This window comes from Polistes dominula, unplaced genomic scaffold (assembly GCF_049000335.1).
Source record: "Polistes dominula isolate Pdom_NZ unplaced genomic scaffold, Pdom_raw_medaka contig_32, whole genome shotgun sequence".
Lineage (NCBI taxonomy): Eukaryota > Metazoa > Arthropoda > Insecta > Hymenoptera > Vespidae > Polistes > Polistes dominula.
The window spans coordinates 3,581,454-3,603,670 of record NW_028300880.1 but is presented as its reverse complement, the minus strand read 5'-3'; the positions used below and the strand labels follow the sequence as shown (position 1 = coordinate 3,603,670).

At 28.5% G+C, this 22,217-nt stretch overlaps 1 protein-coding gene and 1 long non-coding RNA gene across 2 annotated transcripts; both read left to right on the top strand.

Moving 5' to 3' along the window:
* The first annotated feature begins 3,138 nt into the window (after positions 1 to 3,138).
* On the top strand, positions 3,139 to 7,067 carry LOC149033579 (uncharacterized). The gene is made up of 3 exons (XR_016177670.1): positions 3,139 to 3,214; positions 3,350 to 6,590; positions 6,682 to 7,067. It is a non-coding gene; the product is annotated as an uncharacterized LOC149033579 (long non-coding RNA).
* Positions 7,068 to 9,753: 2,686 nt separating this feature from the next.
* On the top strand, positions 9,754 to 22,113 carry LOC149033578 (nose resistant to fluoxetine protein 6-like). Its single transcript, XM_089175636.1, has 13 exons — positions 9,754 to 10,825; positions 16,687 to 16,931; positions 17,003 to 17,196; positions 17,283 to 17,413; positions 17,665 to 17,889; positions 18,005 to 18,218; positions 20,283 to 20,448; positions 20,532 to 20,611; positions 20,705 to 20,800; positions 21,036 to 21,165; positions 21,269 to 21,443; positions 21,529 to 21,671; positions 21,762 to 22,113. Exons 1-13 carry the CDS (start codon positions 10,618 to 10,620, stop codon positions 21,885 to 21,887), a joined length of 2,133 nt encoding a protein of 710 aa, XP_089031762.1. The 5' UTR covers positions 9,754 to 10,617; the 3' UTR covers positions 21,888 to 22,113.
* The last annotated feature ends 104 nt before the right edge of the window (positions 22,114 to 22,217 follow it).

Sequence of the window (22,217 nt, the reverse complement as noted above, 5' to 3'; positions counted from 1 at the left end):
AAAAGATGTTTTTAATGTCGTTTTTTAAAGAATCTTAGGGATTTTAAGGTTTTTTTAAATATTTGTGTATTTTTTTGCTATATTACTCCTAAGCATAAGATAAAATATTTTTAATTAGTTATTTACTCCTAATTTATTCCGATTATCTTGAGCGCACGTAGTGTATGAACTTAATTATTTATAAAAAAATTATATATCTTCTACTTTTAGGGAATATAATATTTGTTTTACCCATGAAGCAATAATATAAAAGATGATTAATTATTCCATGGAGAATAAAGTTTACACTTTAAAGCTTCATATTTATTGCCTAAGTAATCTTAAAATCGAACTAAAAATCCACATTTTTAGACTAGAACATAAATTTCTTTCGTATTAATAACAATATATATATATAATATATGATTTATTAATACACAGTTGAATATAAACTACTAATTTCTAGAATTGTTTTATAGAAAATACATTTCTTTTAACATTCATCCTAAAAGAAGTTTATGAAATATCCATTGATTGAAGGAACTATGAGTAATTGATATAAAAAAATAATGAAAATGTAAATAGACAAAGAAAGTAAATTGACTAGAAAAATTTCTTAAGCTGATTAATCCGTAACTGTGAGTAACGTAATGATTATAGGTCATAATCTAAAATGATAATTTTAATGGTTTTTGTGGGGATGGCCGAAATTCAAGGAGGGATAAATTAAGGGATAAAATAAGACCTTTTTTGATACGCAGTCAAGCAACGATTATCATTCGCTTTAATTAGTGGGATATCATTCCAGTTAACGCTCATAGATTTTTCACGTTTCCCGTGTATTGATAATAAGATATAATTTCAAATAATATCATTCGCTCGTCTGCTGTTTATTTGTTTTTCTTTTTAAATCTTTATGTAGAATAAAATCTTGGTATCAAAAATGATTCTGTAAAATTCTTACAAATGTGAAAAAAAAGGGTCGCCGTAATTTGATTTATGATTGCTATAGAAGTTAATAGTTAAAGGACATAATACAGGTACTATTTTGTATTATTTCGCAATATTTTTATTATTCTAGTGTAACATCAAAATTGATACTTTTCAAAACAACTAGCGTAGGGAAAATAAAATTATTTCGACCAGTATTATATAGGAGTAAAAGACATACAACGAATGTAACAAGAACAACATCACACAGTGAAAATGGCACGTTCAGGGTTTCAATTGCTAGAGTATTTTGAAGCATTTATTATGTTTATTAATTTTTGTTCAGCAAATGGAACGAAAGAATGGAAGACACATACATTGTCAGTTTATGCAATGTTAGCAAACTCAGAACTTTTAAACTCAACTCAATGTAGCAAGGAACTTATTGAATTTCGACAAGCCGTTGATCAGCACATATTATGGAGCTTAAAAGGTAAGTGAAAGTAATGAAAAATAATTTCTATTACTAGAGATTTTAAATATTATTGTGGAAGATAATAATTCATTTTATTATAAACGAGATTTTTAGAATGATAATTTTATTCAAGCATATGTATATATATGAGTATGTTTGGTTACTTTCTTTAAGGAAGAAACAATAATATAAAAACCGAAATTGTATTTTTTTTATAAATTTTTTTTTTCAGAAAAGGTTTGTCTACAAATTATTACAAGTATGCCCAGCTATTCAAGAGAACATTTAATCCTCTTTATTTTTAAATTTAAAGTAGTAGTTAATTTTCAGTATTCTGGAAAGTTTAAATTTTGAGGTGACAATTTTTGTTAATGCTAAATTTTTTAAAATATCAGGAATAATTTATACACAAGTTTGTTAAGTATAAAAATGATAAGAGAAATTTCGTTATATCAATAATAATAATATTTTTTTTAACCTGTATATTAGTCGTTAGTAAATATGATCCTTTGTTTTGAAGATCTGTATATAGGTTGACAATAACATAAAGCAGCAAAAAAATATTGATATAAAAAAAGAAATAAAATATACCTGCTACAGGGAATTGCAGAAAATGGCATTCTGATTTAACATGACAAGTCTTCCTCTATCATAAACTTCAACAAATAAATTATTTTATTAAAACACTGTTTGATAATATTAACATTTTCAAATAAAAATTACTAGTTTAACGAAAACAAATAGAATAGAAAGCTTTTCTCATTTTGGAAGTTGTCAATATTTATTTCCCGTTAATATTTCTAATATTTTTTGTAACCACCAAAATTAAAAATTAGAGAATATGTTTACCAAATAGAATTGTTAGAAACTGAATATCAAGAGTTTAGTATTACACAAAATTAAAAATATAATAATTTCAATCTATCTTATTTATTTTTCGCTACTTCTCCTATTTTAGATTGACACCTACTTTCATGATATTTATCGGATTATTGCAAATAAATACAACGTAGTACAGTAAAACTTTCCTCATTTCCATAACGGAACGTAACCACAAAAATTGTCAAAAATATTGGTTGAGAAATCTTCTTTATATTCAAAATTTCTTTAGTTTCCAGGATATGGTACAAACAATTTCAATAATTTTCGTATAAAAAATTTAATACTAGGTATAACATTTCTGATCAATATTAATCTTTGAAGTACATGAGCTGGAGTTGGTACATAGCAGCCGACATGCAATATTACATGATTTCAATTTTCCTGTTATTCTTATCTTCAATGTAAATATCCTTACTTTATAATTAAGTTATTTCTATATAGAATAAAATTAGAAAGCATAAACAAAAACTTTAGATAACATAATTTTATTTCAGGTACTTCAAAGTATCAGCCGGTTTGATGTGTCTGTTATTTACTTCATCGATAATCCTAACTGGCGTTATAGCCTACATTTATGATTGGGTTTCAACGTAAATATGAATATTAATTATCATACTAACATTATATTGAACACTTTCATTACTAGCGTCTTACATATTATTTTTCCATGTAATAATTAGTAATACAACTGGTCGATCAAATAATAGTACTTTTCAGCAATTAATTTGTACAAACGAATTTTAATAGAATGATCCTCTTGTCCAAGTACACTGTAATGAAAGTGTTATATAATCAAATAAATTAACGTTTTATTGAATTATAGATACGACAGACAGTACTGCAAGTATAAAGTACTATTTACCATTGGTTAGAATAGGACCTTATTTCGTTGGTGTGATTACTGCATATATTGTTGTTAAATTAAACAATAAATTATATTGGAATAAGGTAAACAGATTAAACTAACCGTTTACTTTTTCAACAATTTTTTATCTTTACATATGCTTATGGATGATATTAATGTTTACTTAATGTTAAATATTGATTTTAAAAAACGATATTATTATTTTGGATACTCGGCAGTTTGTGCAATATATTGGTACTTTTTGGATTATATCTGAACAAAATATCAGGTTTAACTGCTGCTTTTTACATTGGTCTCAGCAGAACAGTATGGGCAATTGGCATAGCATGGATAATTATAACATGTTCTACAACTAATGGAGGTATAAATAAATATCTGATTCGATTTTTTAATTTGATAATATTACTTGTTGTGACCAAAAGATTCTTCAATGCAAAATCCTCTGATAATTAGTTGTATGTCATGAAGTGGAGAATAAAGGATTAGGTTAAGGGGTAAAATAAAACACGTGATTGAGCCAAACAAAGAAACAATGCCTTTTTTTATTGGCTCGTCAAGGAAAATCCTTGCGGCATAAAAACCCTTGATGATATTTAATTATAACAATGAGAGTCCACCACGTGGTGTTACCACGCGGTAAAATACCGTCGATGCGAAATATGTAATGGAAAGATCTCACCTCTCGCCCTCCTGAAATATAGCAATCACAATCTGAAGGGTTGTTACGTCGAATAGGCTTGCCTTCGCAAGACTTAAAGATTAAGGTGATCTCTCCGTTGTCCTTTGTGAATTTTTAAAGCCTTTGTCCAATATAGCCTCTATAATCTTTGAAGATGTGTAGTCGTAGGCGTCCGGTGAAGAAATAGGATGAATGTCTCTTTGTACTGGCCCAGCAGGGCGTATGCACCTGTGCTGTCAGATCGTGGGTAAATCTTACCCTCTCCCTGTGCCACTGGGATTGCACACAATGAAAGTTATCCATGTCGTGTGTTCGGGATATCGAAAGAAGTCGAGTGTAACCGAAGTTGGCGGGCACGCCGGAGTGGCACACTATGAAAGCGACTCGTGTGAGGGGGTTTATGATAGGGATTAACACGACGAACGGTTTCTAGTTTTTCAGATATCGTCGGGAAACGTGTTTTTGGTGACCCAAAAAAGGTTTTTCTTTTTTATCTTTTCCAATCTTTTAAGGGTTCATTCTGGTTTTTACGCCGAAAAAAGGTTATTTTCACGATTTTTTTTTAGGCTTTGTAGGATACATATACATATGAAAGTGGTTAGGTATGATAAATACACTCTAGAAGTACAAGAAAAATTTTTTTTTTATTGTTTTTAACGTTTTTTGACATCCAAAATTGGCTGACAAACGTGAACCCTTCTAAAATAGGTATGCTGTTGGCGGGCATCGAAATTTGAGAACAGGTGATCTAAAACAACAAAATTAAACGGTTTTAAATTCAGTATGACAATGGCTATCAGGTATGCTAAAACAATCAATTTTTATGAAAACAAAACAAAATGACGGCCATTTTTCGAAAAAGAAAAACTCGTTGATTTTTTTCGCAGTTTTTTGTAAAAAAAAGAAGTAGTAAAAATTAATATTTTGACTTTGTTATAGCATGCGAGATAGCCATTCATGTGTAGAGTATGTGGTTAAAATTTCAGAAGGATCGGTTGAGTAGTTTCGGAGATATCATGCCCGCCAACCGAAAAAACGTTGTTTCGAGAAAAACGCGTTTAAAGTTTCTTTTAACAAATTTTTAAAAAGTCTGACTTTACCTTATTCTGCGATGTCTGCACCATACAGTATGCCTTCTGCTTCTTCAAAATACTCATTATCTTCCACTCTAGCCTTTTTTCGTTGTGTCCTGGCCTCTTTTAAAGATTCTCCGCTCAAACGATTGGCTGAGCGCACACGCGTGTTGTCGCGGTTACTAGCGTAATTAACTGCGATAGGGCCAAGTCTTATCCCGAAAAAGTGCATTATTTTCAGTATTGGTTCAAAACCTTCGTTGAATATACAAGCTGCCAATTTAAAAGCTATTTCAACAATTTCTTTATCATTAAATAGGTGTTTAGGTACCATAGACCAAACGCATTTGTTGAAGCACTCATTATTATTTTAAATATGTGGCCACCTAAACATCTTTCAAGTAATTCTGTTTTTGTCAGGTCAATATCAACCTTTTGTTTTTTGCTGCTATATTCATGCAGAGACATTTCCACTTACACCATCGCAGATGGTTTGTCTCCTCTATCTGTAATATTTCTATGTGTTTGGGTCGCAAAATAATATACTTAAACTGCTCGGATCGTTCTAAAATTTTTGTATGATAATTCTACATAAGTCTACTTTCGAAAAATACAAAAAAAAAAATTAATTTTTTCAAAATGATAAATCACTTCGTATCGAAACACGAGTGTCCGAACACATGGACACGAGTCGCTTTCATAGTGTGCCACTCCAGCGTGCCCGCCAACTTCGGTTACACTCGACTTCTTTCGACATCCCAAACACACGGACATGGATAACTTTCATTGTGTGCAATCCCAGTGGCACAGGGAGAGGGTAAGATTTACCCACGATCTGGCAGCACAGGTATGTACTAGGGGACTGAGAAGTGGGGATGCGAGAGGTGGGGGTAACTAGAGGAGCGCTTCGATAGTTACTGGTAGTTGATCTGTTACGCGGAAATGTTCACGTGAAGTTAAATTCGCGTTGATTTCCGGATAACGTAAGAATTCGGCCTATTGAATTCTTGTGATTGTATTAAAAACAAGGATTTCCAAGTTTTGGAAAGAATAAATTTTATTTACAACAGATTTACGTTCGGATACAAAACGACTTACAAGCGTAACGGCCAAGATAGAAGAGAGTTTCGGATGTCGAAGGGGCCCCTTTTAAGGGAAATCGGAACAAGGAATGTTCTAGAAGAAGGGCGTTTTTCATAAGTTAAGGGATTCTTATTGGTGTTCTCATGGTGCAGTGGGGGATTGTTTAAAATTCCAAATTTTATGTTCGGCGTGAAAAAGTAGAAACAGATGTTCCTTAAATTAGTATGCAGCGCAAGTGTAGGTTTTATCTACTAGCCCTAGCAGGTTAAGACAGGTTTTCCAAGGGATCAAGATAATACATCTAAGCAGATATGGTCCACGTCAGGCCTAACAGATCGATGCTCACAATGAGTATCGATCTAGAATCCTAATCGATGGAGGCGGACACGCGCGAATTTCGAATACCGCTAATTACCGTATGATCCTTTCGGATCGTACATTACTTTCTAATCGTTATTGATTAAAAAATTTTATATTTTAGGTATAGTGAATCGTATTCTTTCGTGGAAAAGTTGGATACCATTTAGTAGATTAACTTATTCAGTCTATCTTTTAAATCCAATTCTTATAATTTCTTTTAACCTTTGAAGTAAGTCTTCCCTGCAATTTAATGCTCTACCAAATGTATGTATTATTCTATTTTGTTTGATTATATCGATAGATTAATATGAAATTTAGGTAAATATCATTATATTGTTTTGTTTTCTTTTTTTAGGGACTTTCTGATTTAGGATACCTAATTGTAACTTATATATGTTCTTACGGTTTTTCGTTGATGTTTGTAATGTCGTACGTTTTCTTGTTGAGGGAGTGAATTAATTATTTTAACAAGAGAACATGATTCTTTTTATTTCACTTTTATTATAGTAATTTTATATTGTAAGATTAGGAAGAAACTAAAATCATTATTGTGATACATAATTTACTTTCATCCGTTCTTTATGTTTTAGCTAGTAAGGCTGTTTTTTTAGTTGATAAGTCTGTGTTAGCTACCAAGTGAACTTTCAGTTTTCGATACTAAGTTTTCATTCAGTGTAATTAATATATTTATTTAAATATTATATATAGTAAGAATATTATAATAAATAAATTCTACAATTATCTAATTCTTGATAGTCTTTTTTCGACTCACTCTCTCGTAGCTTGGTTTTAAGAGCGTTTCACTTCTAACACGTGTTATCTGCAAACATGATTTTTTCATATCACTCCCTATTCTAAAGAAGTTTTCACTTTGTTAAAAAAAAAAATGGTAATACATATTATTTTTTGGAAAGTAACCTGCTTCATCGATTGATATTGATGCCAATGTGAATTTAAACTTGTAGATAATTTATTTTCCTAATTTTCTTAATTGCCGTTTAAAGCGCAATTTTATAGTTAATTTATCTATCTATAAAAAGAATATCAAATTATTGTATCGTATAAATCGTAATAGGTCCATTGTGTTCTTGAATTTTGCTGTTGTAATTATTCTGATATTTTCATGCAGTGGTATTACAATATAATATTGTCGAACTTTTTTGGTCTACTCAGATTTGGTAATAAATTGTAGATGTTCCAATTTTCATTCTCATTCATTGATGTCTTATAAAATATTTTATACGGTTCATTTCAGATAAAATGCATTCAACATATTTTTAACCAATTTCTCAATTTACCGTTAAAATTTTGTACCCATTTAAAAATTGCGTTTTATAATAATTTGTTTCATACAAAATTATCATATCTCACATTTTATTTACAATAAAGTATTATCATATTTATATAACATGATACACACAACATGAAGTTGTACAATAACCAGGTGCAACCAGAAAATAATAAATGAAGAATTTAGATAAGCAACTTTCAAAATATAATTTTCATGATTCCATTGAACAGCTAATTTTCTAGTCACAAAATTTTCATGATTTTAAATATATTTGTAGAAAATGGCTTCAAAATTAAAAGATCATGTAAAAATGTACTATTACGGTAGCTAACTCGATGTTCTTGGAAAATGGAGTTAGGCCACTTTCCAAATAAGCGGCCCATATATAACAAATAACAAAAGTACATTTGTAGTGTGCCTGTAACTAAAAGAAAAAAAAAGGAAAAAAGAAAAAAAAGGAAAAAAGAAAAACAAATAAATATCTTGGAAGAGACAAAGAAACTTAATACTATGTCAATATTTCAGAATTTTTAAAAATAACTTGTCACGTCCCAGTGACGACTAATTTCGAACTTTGCTGCGCCAATTATGCGAGTGTCCTATTTGTAAGTCGTTAGTCGATTACTATTTAGCTATATTCGTACCTTGTAAAATTGTACTCCTAATTTTGTCTTATAACCACTTTCATGAACGACCATCGATATTGGCATTAGTTGATCACACGTAAATGTGATGGCAAGGATCCATTGTCGTTCATGATCGTGAGGAGGTAAGTAAAGGGTAGACTTTTGCAGTCCTACAGTATCCACTTTCTTGCTGACTATAGTTGAGATCACGCTTCAAAGATAGAACGCGCGTGACTTTTTGTAAAATCTACGGGTAACCGTAACTGATATCTGTTTAGATGAAAAACGATAAAACTGATATTTTTCCATTTCGAGGAATCGTAGTCAGCAGCATGTAACATCCCAAAATCTGCAGTTTACCGAATGAAAGTGGGTAGTGAGGGAGGTATTTTGCGCAAGTGGGAGGTTTTCCCACCCTTTCGGATTGGGCCCGACGGGAAAAACTGTGTTCTTCCCTGCCGGCAGTCTACCATATTCCGCAGTAGAGTTCGCATTAAAATTAGCCTTTACTTTGTTAGCGATTTACAGCATCTATCGTTTACTTACTCTTCGCGACTAAACTTAACTTCTAACTTAACCATATTAGTACCTTATTTTGCTTTACTGTTAATAAAGATCTTGTGTAATTTTAACTTTATTTAGTAATATACTGTTATTTTCGTAAAATTGGAAGTGTTTGTGCAAAGTTGAATTTATTTCCTCTTCATACACAAATCCTGTTGCCTACCTACACGGCGCTAGCACTACGGAACCCGAGCAGCTTCAGGGGTCTGACGATCAAACGACCAAGGAAAGGCCATCTTCCAGGAAATCTTAAACATCTTAAAGTAATAGTAACATCGGGTAAAACACTATCATTTACTCGTTTGGTGGGTTACTCTCTCTCTTAGCCCAGATCCCGGGTAAAGTCTGGCTTTACAGATTGACCCTAAACAGGGCACATCTTCCTTTGACCGAGTAAACGCTGGTGGCGTGACCGAGTCAAAAGAAATTATCTTTGAAATTGTTCTTGTTCGTTGACATCCCCTTCTGGGATGTCACAAACTTTATAATATATATTTATATATATTCTTTTAATTACCATTTATAAAATATTATTAAATGTTACTTTACTAGATGGTAAGAAAAGCAACATATCAAATATAGAAAGTGAAAGGTGTTTGAAAATGCATTCATTTAAGGTTATCAAGTTGTTATATATATCGTCAATTTTTATTACTTTTAATTTATTTGCAATAATTACTTTTGCAAAAGTTATCGACCTTTGAAGCATTCGATTTTAAAAGGAGAAAGAAAAGTTTAAATGTTGTCGACGTGATAAAGTAGTGAAATATAAATAATTTATTTATTTATTTATTTAATAGAATTATTTAATTAATCGGAATAGCTAACGATAAGTAAACAAAACTTTTTCTAATATAAATTATTTATTTATTTAATACAAGTATTCATTAAATAATAAAGTAACAATTTTTAAATATTGTAAACAAATATGCATACCTCAGTTACCTTCAATGATACAAAAATACTTTAAAAAAGATTATACAAACAACTTTTATTATTAATATTCATAAACAACTAATTTTTTTGAAGATATTCACAGTTATTTTATTTTATTATTATCATCATCACAGTATGCAATAATTAAAAATACATAAATAAGTTTTACTTGTATCAATATAAACACGTGTTGTGTACTTAGAAATGCCAAAATAAATATCTTGAATATAGATATCAATCTACGCTAAACTTAAGGGAGATTTATCGACTAACTTTATAATGTTAATTTCATATCGCTATGCGGGCGTACCGTAAAATTTCCCTCTCATCATTTTCTCCCTAATAGACTCAGAAGAAGTATTACTTCTAAAATAAAATTCTACTCAGATTCGAAGAATTTTATTAGACCATAGTCTTTGTGAACTTATGATTTATGCTCGTAAAAACTTATGAAAGTATTACTGGTTATTATAGAATTAAAATAATATTATACAAGTAGATTAATAAATAATAAAAGGAATGGACTTTAAAAAAACATTTATTATGAGGAAGTCCTACAGCAATTTACTTTCACTTGGGTTGTGTAGTAACTTTTCAACGAGTTCACTTAGTTCTTTCATGTTCGTCGTGTATCATTAATCGAGTATGGTTTCAAGTAATATCATTAGTTCATCTTCTCTTTTCATGTTTCTTTCCTTTTAAATATTAATATAGGTATTATTTTGTACTAATTATATTTTTGTTCAGTGTAACAATAATACATATACTATTCAAATAAGTGAAAGTAGCCTATAAATTGAATTTTTTTGACAAGTATTAAACATGAATTAAAAAAATTCAACGATTGTACACAGAACAACATCACATTGTGAAAATGGCACGTCCAGGGTTCAAATTAATCGCAGGATTTCTTTTTATTCTTAATTATTGTACAGCAAATCAAATGAAAGAATTAAAGATCCATACGTTGCCTGTCTATGCAATGTTATCAAACGCAGAACTCTTAAACTCAACTCAATGTGGAAAGGAACTTACTGAATTTCGAGAAGCCATTGATCGGCAATTATTATGGAGTTTGAAAGGTATGTAAGCAAATTATTTTTATTATTTAAGATTCTAAACATTATTCTACAAAATAATTATTTATTTTGTAATTCTATATAATAAATTATTAAACGAGATTTTAGGAATGATTATTTTAAATAGGCAAAGATTTAAATAATTTAGTTAGGTTATTTTTTTTTAAATCGGAATAATATAACAAAAATTGAATATATTCTTTTCTATAAAATATTTTTTTATTTGAAATAAAAAACTTTTTGAAAACTTTCTATTTAAAATTATTACTATAAAAAATATATTTTTTTTTCTTTTCTTTTTTAAATTTAAAATGCATATGTCTAGCTCATTTTCAATCTTTTCGAAAAGTCAGGTTGTGAGTTGCAAATTATTTACATCCTAGTACCAATTGTAACTGTCCGCAGCTAATAAATCAAAGACTATATTACAGTTTACACTTAGCACTTTTGGTTAATACGACGAATCACAGAATATGGACCGTTTATTTTAAAAATAGTGCAAGTTCGTTTTTTGTTGGTTCGAGAAAATTAATATTTTGCATATTGGTCAATTTACAAATATTCATTAATTATCTCAAGAATCTAACGATGTTTTTATTTATTTATCAATGTGTAATTTGATTATTTAAATTTCGTTTAGAATAATTTAATCACAATAATGCTGTGCAAATGGAATTACACAACTTTTAAATTAGTCAATTAAAAAATCGTTTATTTTCAATTTAGAAAAATCAAATATCATGTAAAATATATATTTCATATTAATCCAATTTTGTTTACTAATAATAACAAGAAATAAAAAAAAACTAGTATTTTTATTTTGAACATTATTAAACACATTGTTAAATTTTATATAATATATTAGTAGTATTCATTTATGCTCTGGAAGGGATCTTTCCCAGTGAACATAAGACCTTCATATGATGTCATACGTTCGTCATAAAGTCATCTTCAAATTTTTTCGTACACATGACGGAACCCAGTGAGCACAAGACCTTAAAATGATGTCATACGTATGTCATAAAGTCATCTTCAAATTTTTAAAGTGAAAAGTGACTTTATTTATGACCTCAATATTAAGTCATATGTTCTGACATAAAAATGACGTAATAATTCCATCATATTCTTTCAGCAAAAAACGAAAGGTTGAATTTTTTTTTAAACTTTGTATTTTGAGACTATTATTTAAGTATATAATATTGTAAAATTGTTTAATTGCATTAGTTTAATTTAAAAAAAAAATTATTTAAAAATTTTTTTTAATTAAATAAAAAAAATAGGAAACTAACTCAGCTTACTCTGGGACTGGCGGGGATAATCGCAGATTTAGACAAAGTTTTTTTCTAGAAAATAAAAAAAAATGAAAAATAACGAACTTCGAGAAAATAACGGTTTTTCTCAAAAATACGAAAATTTCATGGATTTTATAATTTGGAAATTTTTAGTATTTTTTTCTGAAAAGTACATTTGAAAACAAATATTTAAAAAAAAACGTTCTAATAGGTTGAATTTTAAAGAAGTTATAACCATTTCAAAAAAAAAGAGCCATATTTTTCAAAAATTAAAAATTTTTTTTGGGTTTGGTTAAAAGATTTGAAATAATTCTGAAAATTATTTTTCATAGGGTAGCATAGAATAAAAAACTCTCATCCAAATCAAAAGGGGTCGGGGTAAAATGTGACTGATTTAACGTTGAATGCCCCATATATATATATATCATCAAACTTTCATGTGTACTGATTTTTGTCTCTGAATATCTTTTGAACGCTTAATTAATTCGCCAAAACATAAGACACCATTTTTATAGAGCACTTAATTTCCTACAAAAATTTGTATTGCGCATCTTATAATAGTCATTTATTGTCGAGTTATAAAATTCATAAACAAAAATGAAATTTTTCTAAAAATCATCAAATTTAAATCTTCAATATCATTCAAATGGTGAGATTTACGGAAAAAATATAAAATATCTTTTTTGTAGAGCATTAAATTTCCTACAAAATTTTTCCAGAACATTTTTCTGTACAATCATAAATAATAAGGTATGAATTTTATTCTATTGGACTGAAAAAAAAAATCATGTGTGCAGATAACACGTGTTAGAAGTGAAACCTTCAAAAATCTAAGTTTCGAGAGAATGAGACGAATGCACAGTTTCAAGAGTAATATAATTGCAGGATTTATTTATTATAATATTTTTACTATATACAAGAAAGGTCACCGGTATGGTCTCTGGGTGCAACAGCTGATAATGAGTACACTTTTCCAAATTCAAGTAATAAAAATAGAATGCTGAATGCGCGCGATAGTTATAAATAGACGACAAAATCGTAGGATGTTTATCAAAGGAAATTTAATTCGTGAGAAATTAAGTAAATATAAATAATCCATTTTTTGAAACTCAGGTATAAAATTTTTTTTGTAAGTCTGGTTTCAATTTTCCGTTTTCATCTACATTATTGCGTTATATAACAAACATTTTAGAATAGATGAAATAAAGACGTTACGAGAAACATATGGAAAATCCTGCTGGACTGAACGAAGGTTCTGGTAGAATGCAATGAAAGATCTAATAAAGATATTCTCTAGAAATGTTTTTTCAACTCTGTAGCCTACCACACTTCGAGACCCTTATTATTAATAACATATCTCGTCCTTATTCTTTGGACCACAAACTTATCTTTCTAAATACTCTCGTCTAAATAAAGATCTGAACAACGAGAAATCTAAAAAATGCATTGAATCGTATCGCTCTCTCAGCTTATCGAACTAAATACACTACGAGTCTCAAATTTTAGCTCCGTGGTAAGCTCCACCGAATCACGCTGGGCGTTCAACATCCTACAAATGTTTTTATTTTATTGAAAAATTACTATAAGTTTCTTAAATACGCAAATATCACAATTTATAATATAATTTTCATATATGCATAGGTCAGTACATCTCTTTGGATATTTTTCATAAAAACATATAAAAATCAAATTTAATAGACATATTTTATCTTTAGGTATCAAATATATTTTATAAAGAAGCAAGATATAAAAATGTAACAGTAATTTACTTGCTTTTGAATGGAATTTGTCAGCTGCTCCTCATTTATTACACAGTATTCTCTAATTCTTTTTCTCCGATGTATCTGGTAATCCTTTTTTTTTTTTAAATATTTATGACAATGCAATTATTATATATTCTATGTACTTCATAATTGTATGTAGGTAGCTGATAAAAACTAATATTTTCAAAATTCTATCCATCAAGATGGAATGCTAAATGCGATAGCCATAGATAGAGACAAAAATTGTAGAATATTTGTCGACAGAAAGATACGCCGTCCTAATCCAAGTAAATATAATATATATATTTTTTTGAAACTCAGGTAGATGGATTTCTTTTCTCTTACACTTCTCACACTTTCTGTGAATGTGAGATATCTTTATTTATGGGTTACCACACACAAGTATTTCTTTTTGTGTTGCAACTAATACCTGAAGATGCTGTAAAAGAAGGGAACAATTGTGATCGTATTTTTTTCGTTTCATGGGGTTTGGAATTACAACGATTTTAAAATCTATTTCTATTTTCGTTATTTTATTTTATAATATTAAAAATTTTTTTTTAAATTTATTTTCTATATATTTTTTTCTACATTTGTAAAATAAGTTATATTATTTTATTCTTATTGGAAATATAAAGCAAATAAGGTTTATTTGTTTTTGTCACGTGTCTAGTTTCTTTGATTTAAAAACTTTTCTATTTTATTGAAAAATTAGTATAAATTTCCTAAATACGCAAACATTATAATTAAAAAACATGTCTTTGGATATTTGTAAGAAAAATATTCTACAATTTTGTTTAATTTTTTTCTCTGATGTATCTGATAATCATTTCATTTTTTTGTAAAATATTGCAGACAATAAAATTATTATATTCTATATATTTCATAATTGTTAATTATAATATTTGTGAAATAAATAATTTAATATTAATTTTTTAATAAAATAGAAACATTTTTAAATAGAAAGGAAATACCACGTTTGGTAAAATAAAAACAGAGCACGCACCTTCTTTCTTTATTTCGACCGTCGGTTCGCTTGGACCTTATACATTTGTCGCATACCTTCGTGCTTATCTCTGTTTATTCTTGTACCCTTCTATCGCTCCTACCTACAAACATTTCGATTATCGAAGGAATACGTGTCCACGCTTTGTAGTATGCAATCGCACACGAACACACACATATACAACCAGGAGCGATAACTACGAGGCATAGCATAAAGAGGAGACCGAGAATAGGAAAAACTGTATAGCTATATTCCGTCTCATTCTCTCGCAGGCTAAATCCTATATGTTTGTCTTCTTTTCTCTCATTATTTAGTATAGCAGCCGTTTCATAGCTTCGTTACATAGCTTCGTTTCCGTTTCTTTACTTTTCAGATCACTCCCATTCTAAAGACGTTTTCACTTCAATAAAAAACTGCGATGCGGAGTATCTTCCTATTAAAATTAAGAGCTCTTATTTGGTGAGAATTGTTTTAAAGTGTCTAGCAACCAATTTTTTCGTGGCACTTAAAAAAAAAAAAAAGTCATTTTTTTTTACCCAACCTAATATATATATATATATATATTTGTTTGTAACGTTAAGTGAAAAGTGTTTCGTTGAATTTCACGCTTAAGTTTTCAGACACAGAAGTTCGAATATTATAGGCCGTTGTTACCTGAAAGTCACATATTGAATATATTGCAATAAAATTGTCCCAAATAAAAAATCCCACAATTTTTCCCGTACCTGAGCGCAACCCCTTCATATTATATTATTATTCCGAAATTTTATTCTTCCTACAAATAATTTTTTTTAAAGAAAAATAACGTCTACTAATTATAATAACTATGCATAGCTTGTATTTAATATTTCAGCTATTCAAAAATAAATTTATTTCTTTTTACTTTAAAATTGTAAATTAATAGCACATTTTCAGTCTTCTGGATAGTTAAAGTTTTAAGTAGCAAAAATTTTATGTATTCTAGCATCAATTGTACTGGCTAAAAAAAACAAAATAGCCAATTTTTTAAAGTATACATTTATATGATGTCGATGAATAACAATAATCACAAAAGATATTAAGAATAAACAATAGGCAACTTTAAAAAAAAAACATTTTTATTTAGGATAAAATTTGAATATGTTTAGAGGAAAAGTACCTACTCATATAAGTGGCTTACTAAGACGAAATTTTCTAAAAAAAATACGAAATAAAAAGTAAACAAAGTTATAACAATTTTAGACAACTCCATATTAAAAAAAAATTATTTCAAAATTTGGGAACGTGAAGTTGGAGAAAGCGAGAACAATACGTGCGTACGAAGGTGTCATTGAGTGCGAAAAAAGAGCGATTAATAAACTGGCGATTTGCGAGATAGTTTGAGCGAGACTGTTTTCGGGAAGTAGTTAAGTGCGTTTCTTTTGCTTTTGTGTGTTCATTTTTGTAAACGTTTTGTTATTTGTTCATTAAAGTGTTCATTTCTTAATCTTTTGTGTGGTACCGGTTTCTCGGGGAATTCAGATATCCTTTGCAGGATACACATAAGTGTTTTCCCTACAATATGGATAAAATTTCGACTATGTTTTGAGAAAAAGCACCTGCTCTTATAAATTTCTTACTAAGATGAAATGTAAAAAAAATACGAAATAGAGAATAAATAAAGTTATAATATTTTTGGACAACTCTATGTAATTACAAAAAATTAATTCAAAATTCAGTTTATTTGCGACCACTTTACTGGTTTAATAATCCTAAGCCGCACATAAAAATTAAATTCGATAAACAAAATGATGAATTTTGTATTCTATTTTTTTTTTTGTCAAGTAATCGACGCGAGCGGTGAGCCTACATCAGGATTTTTGTATGGAAATAATTATTGGTTGGGTAGCAGAGAACAATGTGAAGATGCAGGAAAAAGAGAGCCTTTAGATTTATCGCGAGACGTATTACGAAACAATTCAAAATATCGTCATATCGAGGTTGAATTTCCTCCATTTGAAGTGAAATTTTTTGTCGCTCATTTTCGACATAATAGCACTTTACAATATCACATTGTAATACCTGACGAAGTAAGTTTCTATAAAAATTAGATGAGTGATTTTAGAAATTAAATGAAATCTTTTAATTTTTTCTTTTTTAGGATTTAATCATATTAGGTATGTGCTTACCAGCATCCTGTTCGAAGGACCAACTTTCAACTCTTCTAGAAACCGTGTTTAGAAATAGAACTCTTTCTAAAGGCGAATTTTATTCAGCCGACTTTACATTAGTTGAAATAAGAGATCTAATTGATGATCATCGATGGTTGTTAAATGGAACATTCATTACAATGACGTATGTAAACAATTCTTTCATATTTTACGTAAGTTCCTCATGAAATATACAATATAATAATAAATTTTTTTTACTTTTCTTTTTAGTGTAATAGTTGCACTTACAATCCTATTAATAATAATAGGAACGATCTACGATGTTCGGATATACCAAAAAAGTTTAAAGAAAGTTGGTAATTACATTCAAGAACCTGCAAATGATAATTCTTTAACAATAGGTAAATTTATTTAATAATTCGTAACCCTTTTGTTGTAACATATTTATGCGTTAGTATCATTCCATAAAAAATCCTTTGTACGTACCATATCGTCGCATGGATTTTTACTAATATATGTTCCAGTATTTCATACGAGACCATTGTATGAGTGAGATATGTATATTGGTAACAAGTAACAAAAGGGTTATAATAGTTCATACCTTTATGTAAACATATAATTATTTAATATCATAATGTTAATGTGTTTTTAGAAAACCCAGAATCAATAGACGGTAATAAAGATCAAATGGAAGAATTAAAATACCAAAGTATTCTTTGGAAAATTTTGTTAGCTTTTTCCGCATATTCAAACACGAAAATAATATTTAGAACAAAATCTGTATATTCAGATGTTCCGGTTGTACACGGATTAAGATTTCTTACAATGGTATGGATTATTATATTACACACAATGCTATATTCGAATTATTATTTTGGTAAGTTACTAATGATTATAAATTAATTCAATTTATATTAATATAAATGATTTCATTTAAATTTATTATGATTTTCTTCTTCATTTTACTTACAATCTTTAATGTTTATTTTAAGACAATAAACCATTTCTTGTAAGAAGATCAGATGGTTTTTTCGAACAAGTGGTATTCAATGCATCATTTCCAGTTGATACATTTTTATTTTTTGGTGGTTTTCTGGTCACTTACTTGTATTTAAAGAAAGAAATGGACAAGAGTATAAGTAAACCCTATAATTATCTAAACATAATTAAATTATATTTTCTCGCTTTCCTAAGAAGGTTTATAAGGTAAGGCAATTTTTGTTAATGCTACATGTTTCAAAATATCAGGAATAATGAATGCATAAGTTTGTTAAGTATAAAAATTATAAGAAAATGCTCGTAATATCAATAATAATAATTCATAAAAAAGACAAACGAAATTAAAGAAGAACTAAAGAAAAGAATAAATTTAGGCAATGCATTCTTTTATTCGGTGAATAAATTACTCAGCTTGCGGTTGCTGTCCAAGCGATTAAAAATCAGGATATACAGAACAATCATCCTGCCGGTAGATCTTTATGGCAGCGAAAGGTTGTCGCATACGTTACAAGACAAAAAGAAATTTTTGGTTTTTAAAAACAAAGTTCTTCGTAAAATCTTCGGTACAAACGCGATGAGGAAACGGGCGAATGAAGAAAATACCATAACGTAGAAGTACATCGATTGTCCAACAAACCGGACATTATTAACGTCGTAAAATCACGACGATTAAGATTGGCAGGTCACGTGATTCGCATGGGGGAGGATCGAACGGCGCATAAAATACTAGTTGATATACCGAGCGGAAAAAGACCACTAGGTAAACCGTGACGTAGATGGGAGTACAATATTAGAAGGGATCTTAAAGAAATAGGCTACGAAGATCGCGAATATAGAGGTCGTACTCAGGGACAGGATGAATGAACTTTCGAGTTCCTAATGCCAATTTATAATAATAATATTAATAATATTTTTGTTAACTTATATATTAGTTGTTCAAAAATATGATTCTCTGTTTTGAATGCCCGTATATAGGTGGACATTAAAATAAAGTAGTAAAAGAATATTATTAAAAAAAAAAAGATATAAAGTATATTTGTTACCGGTAATTGCAAAAAATGGCAATTCCTGATCGTAGTATTTAATTTCAATGTTTTACGGGAGATTTAAAATAGGAGCACTTATTTCATAGATTATTCTATATAATTTATGAAATAAATTAATAACGATATTATTATTGTATTATTACCTGTCTTAATAATATTACTAAGTCTGTTACATTGAAATTTAAAGAGAGCGAGAGGGAGAGAGATAGAGAAAGAGAAAGAAAGAAAAAAGTTAAAATAAAAAAATTTTAGATAAAAGAGGATAAAAGATGATCGAATAAATAATTTTTTAATTGTACTCTTATAAGAGAACGATATATTTAGCATAGTCTTTAAAAGTTATTATTATCTCGTGGTTTAAATTTTTTTCCTTTCTTTATAATAAAATTTATATTTTTATAGAAATTACCTATTTAATTATATCAAATAACTTTGTCAACTTGACAATCATTTCAAATTTTACCTACTTAAATATCTACGTTTATTAGTTTAATTTTTGTTTATTAAATTATCAAGACTTTCGCTTTTTTACTTTTTCACACAAGAATACGTGATAAACATATGATATGATAGTAATTTCTATAGTAAAATATTCAGTAGAATACAATTGAAAAAGTTTATATGATTTAAAAATGACAATATGAAAATTTTTAAATATTCAGCAGCTTTAAGATTAAAATCAATTTGTTACAATACCGTTTGATAGTACAATGATTGAAAGTGAGTTGTGAGAATTCAGTGACAAAAATTCTGTGAATGTTCTTGAATGAATTTAGGGTAGTTGAACAATAATCCAGTTAGTTATGATGAATTATTGACAATTATGATTAGGCATATTTCGAAATAATTTGGTCCGTATCTACATATGATCGAAGTTCATTTAAAGCTGCTAAAGTATTCCAAAATATCTCTTTTTCTAATTCTATCATAATTTGTCATGATTCTTGAAATTTTCCACATTTTATTGAAACAGAATTAACTGAAGTATATGACATTTAAAATTCATTGATACTTACTAAGTATTTAAAAGAATTTGGCAATTTACAAATTTCTCGTAACAAATCCAATGAAATTAAAATTACTTTTTATTTTTTAATTTGTTTTTAGTGTATTATATTATATTTACATTTAGTTCCGAACATCACAATTATATTATTACTCTAAATTTGAAATTTAATAATTTAAAATATATATTATTTATTTTTCGTTACTTCTGATGTTGTAGATTGACACCTTTATACATGGTTTTAATCGGATTACTGCAAATAAATATGATGTGGAACAGTAAAACTTCCCTCTTTCACATAACGGAACGAAACTACGAAAATTGTCAAAAATATTGGTGGAGAAATCTTCTTTATATTCAAAATTTATTTAGTTTGCAGGATATGGTATGAACAATTTCAATAATTTTATAGTATAAATTAAATAATATTAAGTTTAACATATTTTTGATCAATATTAATCTTTGTAGTGTATGAATTGGAGTTGGTACTTAGCAGCCGACATGCAATACTACATGATTTCAATTTTCCTGTTATTCTTATCTTCAATGTAAATATCCTAACTTTATAATTAACATATTTCTATATAGAATAAAATTAGAAAGCATAAACAAAAACTTTAGTTAACATAATTTTATTTCAGGTACTTCAAAGTAGCAGCCAGTTTGTTGGGTCTGTTGTTTACCTCATCGATAATCCTAACTGGCATTATAGCCTACATTTATGATTGGGTTCCCACGTAAATATAAATATTAATTATTATACTTACCATTAAATTGAACACTTTCATTACTAGCGACTTACATATTATTTTTCCATTTAATAACTCGCATATACAACTGGCTGATCAAGTAATAGTACTTTCCAACAATTAATATGTACAAGCAAATTTTATTAGAATGATCCTCTTGTCCAAGTACACTGTAATGAAAGTGTTATATAATCAAATAAATTAACGTTTTATTGAATTATAGATACGACAGACAATTCAGTACTGCAAGAGTAATATATTATTCACCATTGGTTAGAATAGGACCTTATTTCGTTGGTGTGATTACTGCATATATTGTTGTTAAATTAAACAATAACTTATATTGGAATAAGGTAAACAGATTAAACTAGCCGTTTATTTTTTCAACAATTTTTTACCTGAAAATATGCTTATGGATGATATTAATGTTTACTTAATGTTAATTATTTATTTTAGAAAACGATATTATTATTTTGGATACTCGGCAGTTTATGCAATATATTGGTACTGTTTGGATTATATCCGAACAGAATATCAGGTTTAACTGCTGCTGTTTATGCTGCTCTTAGCAGAACAGTATGGGCAATTGGCATAGCATGGATAATTATAGCATGTTCTACAAACAATGGAGGTATAAATAAATATCTGATTCGATTCTTTTTATTTGGATACTATAACTTTCTAATCGTTATTGATTAAAAAATTTTATATTTTAGGTATAGTTAAAAGTATCCTAGCCTGGAAAGTTTGGATACCGTTCAGTAGATTAACATACGCAGCTTATCTTTTACATCCATTTTTTATAACTTCCTTTAACAATTTAAGTGATACTTCCCAACACCTTGATGTTGTAGTAAACGTATGTATTATTATTTGTTGTTTAATCATATCGAAATATTTGTATGAATTTTAATTAAATATAATTATATTGTTTTGTTTTCTTGTTTAGATAATTTCTGGTTTAGGATACCTAATAATAACTTACATATGTTCTTACGTAATTTCGTTGATGTTTGAAATGCCGTACGTTTCCTTGATTAGGGAGTTGAATTATTATTTGAACAAAAAACCATGATTCTTTTTTTTCACTTCTTCGATAATATTTTTATATTGCAAGATCAGGACCAAGTCTGTTGATAAGACTGTGTTAGTCACTGAATGTTTATTCAGTTTCCGACATTAAATTTTCATATAGTTTAATTAATAAGTTTGTGTTTTGTTCTGTATAATCAGTGAAATATTTATAAGATTGATGTGTAATGTAAAAGAATAAATTGAAATGTAAAAGAATTTGTGGGAGGTATTAAAATATTATATTACCCATAATTATACTTCATGCTCGTTCTCAAGATTACATGTAGTATCGCCTCTGGGCGCTAGATGTCACAACTTTAGCGTATGAAAA

What these genes read in the sequence shown, in the direction of transcription:
- LOC149033578 (XM_089175636.1), top strand. Translation starts at nt 10,618, where the DNA reads ATGGCACGTCCAGGGTTCAAATTAATCGCAGGATTTCTTTTTATTCTT. An exon ending in TGATAATTCTTTAACAATAG is followed by an intron (nt 17,414 to 17,664) that starts GTAAATTTATTT and finishes ATGTGTTTTTAG; the next exon opens with AAAACCCAGAATCAATAGAC. An exon ending in ACCTTGATGTTGTAGTAAAC is followed by an intron (nt 21,672 to 21,761) that starts GTATGTATTATT and finishes TTTCTTGTTTAG; the next exon opens with ATAATTTCTGGTTTAGGATA.